The following is a 9,967-nucleotide window of genomic DNA, read 5'->3' as shown; positions in this document are numbered from 1 at the left end:
ATTTAATTATTATTATTATTAAACAACATCCAAAAGCTTTTCTTCTTTTTAAAAACAAGAAAGTAAGACTAGTTTATCAAATTGGCATAAAACAATCCATGATGCCTAAACATTATAAATCAAATACTAACTACTTTACAAAAAAAAAAAAAATCAAATAATGATTAATCATCCAAACATCTCGGTAAAGCAACCATATGTTTTTTTTAAAAATTTAACAGAAGCATAATGTTAAGACATTCATGAATAAAATAGGTGAACATGAGGTTTCAATCTTTAATGCTATCGAGAATGGATTTTTAGAACTTTACTGCAAACAAAATCTTCTTGTTTTTTCTTTACTCATTATCAAAACTATCCAAGAAAACATAGAAACTACAAGCTAAAAGAAACATGAAAGCGAAACTAATGAGCTACAGGTTAAACATACAAGTAGGCAATAACATTAAACTACTTAAATTAAGGAAATCGACAACAATGAAACGGCGCAATATATGGTTTTTAAGCAAAGCAGATAAACACATTTGAGAATACATCCGCGATAAGTTAAAATTACTGAGAAGAGGAGAAGGAACCTTTTGCGAAGAGTTCAAAAAGCTAACAGCTACAGTCTAGTGATTCCAGAGTTAAAAGACATTAACTCTTCAACAATCTCGAACGAAACCTCCTTCGCAGAATCTTTCTCCTAAATAATTTCCTCTCCAAGTAATCCATTTACTCTAAAAGAAGAGTGTTCTTTTCTCTTAGTTGCTAATTTGTCTTATCAAATTGCTCCTGTTTTCTAATCTCGTTTCTTTCCTTTTTTCCTTTTCAATCTTCTTTGTTTCTTCCTCACTTTTTATATTCTTTTCCGAAAAATCCCCCATAAGCAAGTGTGTGCTATTTATATGAAAAATCCTAAAGTCCTACCTGTATGTGTGTATGATCATGGGATTAGATCGAGGGAATAATTGGGACGTGAGGAGTGGGACGTGGGGAGTTTGGAAAAATAGGGATTATGGTTGTATATGCAGCTTACTAAGATTAGAAGAGATCTCTTGTATTGTTTATTTTGTTATTTTTTTGTTTCTTTTTGTTAGTTGCTTTTTTTATTTTATATAAATTAACTTTTACTTTTATTTTTTATTTTTTTAGAGAAAGTAAATTGCATAGTTAAAAATATTAGTCAGCTACTTTTATACTTAAATATTATATACATAAGAAAACTAAATATTTACATTGTAGTTTAAATTATACTAAGAAAAATACTATAGCTTACTTGTTAAAATTCTAATTATATGAAACCAAATAATTTTTAAAAAAAAAATTCTTTTTCTCTTTACAAATAGAAACAAAATCTGTATTTTAAAAGTGTGAATATTTTTGTAGTTTTTATAAACTCTACTAAAAGTGAGATAAATGTTTAAAATATCAAGATTAGACATAAAACACATATTTATACTAAAGTAGTATAGAATTTGAGTGTGGTCAAAAAATAGTTGTTCACAAGTACAGTGTTGGAAACTCTTAAAGAAACGAGCAGGGCGATAATTAAAACGGATTCAGACTCTATAGGCATGATTTCTAGAATTAACACTGATTTTATATCCTATATGCATGATTTCTATAATTAAAAACTGATTTTAGATCCTATAGGCATGGTTTCTAGAATGGTAATTAGTACAGTGTTGAAAACTCTTAAAGAAATGAGCAGGGCATCATGTTAGCACAAGGGTGAGATTACAATCACAAATTAAGACACATATGCAAAACTATTACTACAGAGTGAAAGGTAAAATCATGTCAAGTAACAGATATATACATTCAAGCTTTGTCATAGTGGTCTAATTAGCTAAAGATGATCCAGTTATAACAAAGGTTTAGCCTAACATTGCAAAGTAACAATTCAAACATGATGAGACAATTGTTCCAAATCACAAGCAAACACCAGAGGGGTATGGGGTCGAGTGATCATGTTGAGTGACACAATAGCAGAGAGGCAGATTATGACTAACAATGAAGGTCTTAACACATGCTAATACAAATGTGAGGCATCCACTACAGGGATTCAGGACAAAGTAAGTAAACATGTTCATGAGCATTCAGGAGTCAATTCATGATTGAGATGGTGGCAAGTACTAAGAGGTAACATAGAATCGTAGGAGATGGTGGTATAATACACAAAAGATAAAAAAATCATGGAAAAATCCATGATTGAGGCAGATTCGGAGAGGTTTTTTGAGAAGCGATGGTTTAGGGTTTTCAGAGAGGAGAGAATAGATAGGCGGCGGGTTTGGAGGGAATGGGGATAGCGTTTAGGGTTGAGTAATATAAGGAAATGGGGAGTCGTTTGTGAGCCGTTGATCATTTTTGATCCACAACTGGGATTTGAGAAGGGGTTGGGTCAGGTTTGGACTGGGTTGGGTCAGGTTTGGACTGGGTTGGGTCATTTAGGATTGGGCTGGGGTTATTGGGCCAAGGTCTGGGTAGTCAGATCCGAAATTAGGAGGAATTTAGGGCTAGATTTTAAATACCTAATTTTAATTAAATAAATAATTTATAAAAGTAATAAATAAATAACAAAAATATTATTTGTGCATGAAAATGATTAAAAATAATTATTTAACATTATAAATATAAAAAGTTATTTTTTTTATAAATAATGTAATTATATGTACATATGGGCTATTATTGGAAAATATACAATTTTGCCCTGAAAAATACAAATGTAATTATACGAAATGCACTAAAAATATTTAAAACCTCATATCGGTATAAATGATAAGTTTAGATGATTAAATCATCATAAAAATAATAAGGAAGATAATTATTGGATATTTATATAATAAAATACAGAAATAAATTAATTTAAAGTCTTTAAAAATCATGGAAGATTATGAAAAATACTTGTGTATGCTTGTAAATCGAATAATGATGCATATGCACTATTTTGAAAGTATATATATATATATATTAAAAAATTATATATTTATTGATATAGGTACATGCGCAAAGCGCGTACCCTAAAACTAGTATTATTTAATTTTGACCCGATTATATCCGACCGGACCCTCCCATTTGCCGGCCCTAATACATTGTTGTTAGGGGTGTCAATGGTTTAGTTCGACCAGTTATTTTATAAAATTTATACCATACCAATTTTTCGGTTATTCTATTATTTATAACTAAAATTCAACTTTTCGAAACCATCCCTATCATGTTGGTTTCTCTTCGGTATCGATACGGTTCGGTTAATTTTCGATATTTTTAAAAATATCATGTAAAAGTCATTAGTAGAAGTAGAATGCAATAACATACGTATTTTTATAGGACTTCAGCAAAACACTCTAGATATTTTTATAGTTTAAAGGGTGATGAATTAAGAAAATATGAAAGATGACCATATTATAGATCCATCAACTATTCTACATCAGTGTAAAAGAAACTAAGCAAATACAAAGAAAATATAAATCACACGAGTGAAAATATATTAACTATTCAATATTCAAAAAGATAAATTTAAATCACATGAAAGGAAAAATATTCAATACATTGTAGTTTGCTTATCATAATCGCTACAATACCTTGTATCTTGCTAGTGAATATGCTGAAATTTAATTTCAATATGAGTAGCCTAATTTCATAATTTCAAATCCCAAGGAAAAATTTAATGCATTATTATTTTTAAACTTAATATATAAATATATTTTTCACATGTAAATTTATTCGGTACGGTTCGGTATTTTTTTGATTTATTTTTATAAAATAAAAAATCTATCATAATTATCGGTACAGTTATATATTTATATAAAAACTTAGGATTTTATTAAAAGAAACCTAAGAATCGGTTCGGTAAGGTACGGTTCGATCCGTTTAGTCAGTTTTTAAATATTCATTGACACCCCTAACTGTTGCAGTATATTGTATATTATTACAGTGTACTGTTGTAATATATTATTATAGAGTTGTATGCTCTTACAATATATTATTACAGAAGTGTATACTTTTGAATTATACTGTAGTAAACTGTACTTTATAGTAATATACTTGTATAGTATATTGTATATTGTAGTGGTATATAATTGCACAATTGTGTTTCTTTTTCAGTTTAAAGAGCTTCAAGCTTATCGATGGTGGGTCTTCAAAAGGCCGATCTTAATCACCTCAAATCAGGTCCAAGTATAAAAAAAATCATTTTAAACTTCCCAAAGGTACTATAGATAATATTTTGTAACACCCATTTGGAATCAACCAATTTTTTTTTTTTTAAATTTGAAAGTTCAAATTATAGAGCTTCAAGCTCAATAATAGCAGCTCTTTAAATAAACACAAAATTCAGACTTGAAATTTTGAAAAAAGACTTTAAAAAGATAGTCTTTAAATTTTCACTTTACCAAAACACAAGAGGTACAAAAATCCGAGCAAAAATGCTATGAGATTACATGAAAAATGAAGGGGTCAACATGGTTTCATACTCCATCAAAAGAGAAAGTTTTGTGGTTTTGCACTTAAACGGGAAAGGCAATGTTTAAGCATTGATAAAATGTTGGGTAAAACAAATTAAAGACGAAAAAGAATGGTAGACCGGGTAAAAGTTTTGGACCACATAAGCAAAAACTGTAACTAATTTTCATATGAACAAAATCGGTAATAGAAATGGCTTATATAGGCATTTAGCGTTATTTCCCCTTAAATTTTAGTCCTTGCTAGCCAAATGCTCTAAATTCCGCTTTAAAGATAATTTATCTTTTGGGATTTTTGCACAAATAACTTTTTAATTTACTATTTACTTTTCTAACTAGTATACATAAATTATATATTAATTATATATAATTATACATATATTATGTATATATATATATATATATTGTACATCCGCCCACTATTTTGGTTTAAGTTGCTGGATCAACTGTTATTTGGGTTTAATTCTTCTTCTCTTTTTGCAGAGAGGCCTCAAAAAGGCCATCTGTGCAAATGCCCCATTCTTCGTTACCAAATGGGTCATTTTGTATTGGGCTTTCAACAAGCCCTATATAAATATCCCTCGTTATCAGCAGTATGCACTTCTCATTTCACTGAAAAACCCTAGCTTCTGAGAAAGGAGAGCCGCAGAGTTTGCTCAGAAGCTATCACCCCGAACGAAAATGGTTACTTTTGCTTCTTTTCCAATTTAATTTTCTCTTAGCAATCCACTGAAGCATAATCTCTCTATTATATCTCAACTTTTTTCTTTTTTTGCAGACTTTCAAGAGAAGAAACGGAGGTCGTAACAAACATGGACGTGGGCACACCAAATTTATTCGCTGCTCTAATTGCGGCAAATGCTGCCCAAAGGTCATTTCCAATTTTCTATTTATTAAATATTTTTTTAATATGAATTCAACATATGGATCCAGAATTTTGAGTTAATGGGTGTGGAGTATCATGTACTACTTTTTATTTGTATTTAAGTAAAAAGATTTGTGATCATCATTTGTCTGTATTCGGATTTCTAGAGTCAAATGATTCTTTCTTTGACCGTGATTTTTTCATATGCCTTTTAAATGGTTAATTATTGTGATTTATAGTACTTTTTTTACTTAGTTTCAAATATGCAAATTTTATTTCAAAAAGGTTTATGATTCTGTGTCTTAATTAATCTTAAGATGTTTGATGCGAGAAATCTGAAGTATGACACATAACCGAGGGAAAGAAAGAGATATATGCATTATAAGCTTATTGTAGACTAATGTGTTCTAATTTGGTTACCCTGTCTGCCTGTCCGGTATGTGAAATCAGGGCAGATGTAGAAGGTAACTTATGGATTCACTGGAATCCAATAACTTTTGTTCGGACTTTGTATCTGTTAAAAAGGAATTTTAAACAAGTATACATAATATCAAATGAGCTGTGGTAGAATTCTGAACCCCAACCCGAACCCCAACCCAAACTGATAATGTTCGAATCCTTGATCTGCCTCTGGTGAAATCTAGATTCTTGCTAGTTAATGTTGTGTTTGGAAGTGACTTAGTATGTATTTTTTGTATCGAAATAATGATTAACAAGTACTCTTGGGGGCATTTTATTAGTTAAAGCTGAAATTTTTGGATATATATATATATACATATATATAGATATATATATATATACATATATATATGTATATATGTATATATATGGAAGAAGGATAATTGTGAAAGCATCTGCTCGCGATGTTTTCCTTCGTCAACAACGAAAATTGGGGCTAGAATTAAAAACTAGGGATCAAATTAAGTTAAAGGATCTCGTTCATTGCAAGTATTGATTTAGTACAAGAAATTTTAAGCCTTTCTGGTTAAGATTCAGTGATGTTTTCTTTTACCATCAGTTTAATACCTACAGTGCTTCATTATTGAAGAATTAACCTAAATAGCTGCTCACCCAATTGCTTAAACTAAAAATTGTCCATGTATATATTATATGTTTAACCATGTATAATCCTTGTATAATCCATCTATACTGGCTAGTAAAAGTAAAAACTGAATTCAACCGACTATTTGGGTAAAGATCCCTTCATTATTTGCAGTTGATAATTAGACAAGTTTTATGGTAGTATCCAGCCATGGATTCTTGTAGCGCTCCTGTACCCCTGGATTTTGCATTGATCTTTGTATTGCAATCATCATTGTTAGTATAAATACAAGACAAATTTCTGCAAATAATTTGCAACTTACTGTGATGTTTCTTAAACCTGATTGATTTTCAGGACAAGGCAATCAAGAGGTTTCTTGTGAGGAACATTGTTGAGCAAGCTGCTGTACGTGATGTTCAGGAAGCTTGTGCTTTTGAAAGTGAGGTTTCTTAGAGCAATTATCTAAGTCTATTTATTGCACAGTAGTTTGCTTACGTTAAATAACATGAGTGTGTTGTCGGTTCAGCGTACACTCTTCCTAAGCTGTACTTGAAGATGCAATATTGTGTTTCATGTGCAATTCACTCTAAGGTGGTCAGAGTTCGTTCTGTTACTGATAGGAGAGTTCGTGAGCCCCCACAGCGTTTCAGGCGCCCAAGGGTATGCTATCCTACTTATCTTATCTTCATAGCTTTGTTAGATATTTTTCTTGTGTTGAGATGTGCATTTCGATGATGAATTAAACTTTCTGCTTCTGAAAGGAAACCTGTTTTTATACATCCTGTCCATTTTGTCATTTTATCTCAAACCTCATTTGGTTATTCTAGCCTGTTAAATACCTGGAGTGTATCAGTATAGTTTCAGACCCATATATCACCTATTTGTCGGTTTCTATTTTTGTAGATAGTACTGGGGGTTTTCCTATGAATTTTGCTACTCTATATTCTTCTGCTTACTTGAAGTTTTTGTCTTTTCTTTGGTTATTCCAGGATGATCTCCCAAAGCCAGGTCAAGCTCCACGCCCCACTGGAGGAGCCCCTGCAGCACCCCGCACTTAAGTTGTTAGGCTTCAGGTTTTAATTAATCTGATAGTTATTATCTGTTATATGTCGTGGTTTTGACTGTACTGTTTCCATTTAGTTGATGGGACCATTTACCATTTTATGGAATTGAATTTTGAATGGAAAACTGAGAGATCTTAATTTTCATAATGGAGTGCTTTTAAGTTTTGACTTCCTATAACTTGACATCACATCTGCCTGATTTGGTCAAGTGATTATTGTTCTCGAAATCTCAAATCTTGTTTGGGACTTCCTTACATTTGGGCATGCTAGCTTTGTGAATTTTTCTTGCAAGATTTGATTCAATTCCACAAAGTGAGTAGACTGATTATTGTTCTAGCGTAATTTGTAACTTGAATTGTTTTAGTTGGATGCAACTTATTTTGGTTCTGAGGGCTAAGATCAACTCCTAGCAACAAAGTGTAAGCCCAAAAGGTAGTTAATTATTTTGAAATTTACTCAAGTTTTTAAAAATAATTGGAATTCTGATAGGAGGGGGTGGGGTTGGGCGGGGAAAAGGGAAGGTGATGCTATACTACTGATGGGATTTGAATCCTTCACCTCAACCGTGGACAACTGGGAGATCGCCCAGTGAGCTAGCCATCAACCCTCACTTAATAATTGTTGATTTCGTATTTGTGTCACTGCACCTTTTTTTGAAATATCACCAAGAGATTGTATATCTTTTATTAATTAAAACAAATCAACAAACAATAGATAGAGGGTATTAGGTTGGACCTCTGCAAAGAGGCACATTTGAGAATAAGAGGACAATCCTGCATTCATCTGTGTTTAAAGTATCTTTAGCTATGATAATATCGATGTTGAGTATTCTAAATATAGACGTTTTATTCCAAGAAGCGTAAGAAAGAACTCGTTCCCAAAAGTCACTTAAACTTTGATCCCATAATCTCTATTCTATCATTAATTTTTTGAACAAAAGATACGACTGAATAAGGCAGACTGAAGTGTACCAAATCGAACTTTTAAACCGACTCAAGTTGTTGAAAAAATCGACTCGATAGTTTGTTTTGATTTTAAATTAAATCTTTTTGATTGGGGGCCAAAGTTTTTAACTTGTGTATATTGGTGAAGTCAAAAATTTTCACTAAGGAGATTAGAATATATATAAACATAAAAAACAAATTGACCTTATATACATAGTATTCTGACAAAAAGTATTTGGATGAACCCCTTCTGCCTGCTAGTTCGGCCCTAGTTTACATTAAACCACTAAAAATCAAATCAATTGACTAGATTTTTTTTGTAATATGTTTTCAAATATATATTTTTTCTGTAGCATTGGGCCTAAATTGTTTTAACTTTTGTGGACACTAGACCACTAGTCCAGGTGGCTTTTGTATCTATATCCAGTTTTGGGGTCACAATTGAACCTATACTCACTTTGCAAAAAAAATTATAAGTCTATTCACTTTACGATTAATTTCAGATTTATCGGGTTTGAAGTTAAAAAAAAATTAGTGTGAAGTGAAAAAATTACACTTCAGATGCACTTAAGGCCAAATATGTTTGAAGTGCAACCAATGATTTCATGCACTTAAGACCTATAAGTCTGAAGTGAAAAATTGTATTTCAGATGCATTTAAGGCCAAAAGGTCTGAAGTGTAACCAATGTTTTTATGCACTTAAGGCCATATAGGCCTGAAGTACAAATTGCCCGAAACAGAAATTTGTTCTTCGAATTTTAACAATCCAATGTAAGATTTAATAGCTAAATCAACTCCAAATGAGCTCAAATTTGAAACATAACCTTCAAATATCATCAAGAACAAATCCCAATCATCAGTTTGTCAAAACAACAATAAATCTAACGGACCCATTTTGTAATTAAGAAAAAGAAAAAAAGAAGAAACCCTAAGTAATAGTAAAAAATAAAGCACCACAACAACTCACCACTGTAAAACATCATAAACTACCTTAAAATATGTTCACAAACACCATATAAAATCACTGTCATCCGAAGAAGAAGAAGAAAAAGGTCGGAAGTTGTTTAAACAGCGGGTACAAGTTAAAAAAATTTAAAAAGTGGGTACATGTTAAATGAAGGCGATCAAATAGGCGCCCCGTGCAATTTTTACCTAGTCCACTAGGCAACAAGCCCACTTGGCGACGACTACTCTCCCAACACTTGATTAATAACATGTTTGGCCAAGCTTTTTTGTGGCCAAAACTGTTTTTTTGGCCAAAATTACTTTTTTTTCTTAAGGTTAAAGTCTTTGGCCAAGCTTTTAGAAGGAAAAAAGTATTTTTGAGTAGAAATGGAAGTACAAAGATAGTTTCTTTAAAGTATTTTTTTATAAAAAAAATACACTTAGAAACACTTTATAAAAACTTGGCTAAACACTAATTGCTGATCAAAAATGCTTTTCAAATTAATTAGCCAAAATACAAACTGCTTCTTACCAAAAGTAATTTTTAAATAAGTTGATTTTAGAAATAAGGATGTGACTATGTCCATGAATATGTGTATTATATGAGGAGCATAATCAAAACAAAAAAATATTATGTTGGTTTTATTTGGTTTATATATTTTCCA

General features: G+C 31.2%; 1 protein-coding gene across 1 annotated transcript; it reads left to right on the top strand.

The window, feature by feature from the left end:
• The first annotated feature begins 4,989 nt into the window (after positions 1-4,989).
• LOC104107926 (small ribosomal subunit protein eS26x-like) lies at positions 4,990-7,591 on the top strand. The gene is made up of 5 exons (XM_009616858.4): positions 4,990-5,126; positions 5,221-5,313; positions 6,704-6,788; positions 6,876-7,009; positions 7,339-7,591. The coding sequence occupies exons 1-5, from the start codon at positions 5,124-5,126 to the stop codon at positions 7,405-7,407; spliced, it is 384 nt and encodes a 127-aa protein (XP_009615153.1). The 5' UTR covers positions 4,990-5,123; the 3' UTR covers positions 7,408-7,591.
• Positions 7,592-9,967: the final 2,376 nt, after the last annotated feature.

This window comes from Nicotiana tomentosiformis, chromosome 2, assembly GCF_000390325.3.
Source record: "Nicotiana tomentosiformis chromosome 2, ASM39032v3, whole genome shotgun sequence".
Taxonomy (NCBI): domain Eukaryota; kingdom Viridiplantae; phylum Streptophyta; class Magnoliopsida; order Solanales; family Solanaceae; genus Nicotiana; species Nicotiana tomentosiformis.
This window is presented reverse-complemented; position numbering and strand designations above follow the sequence as displayed.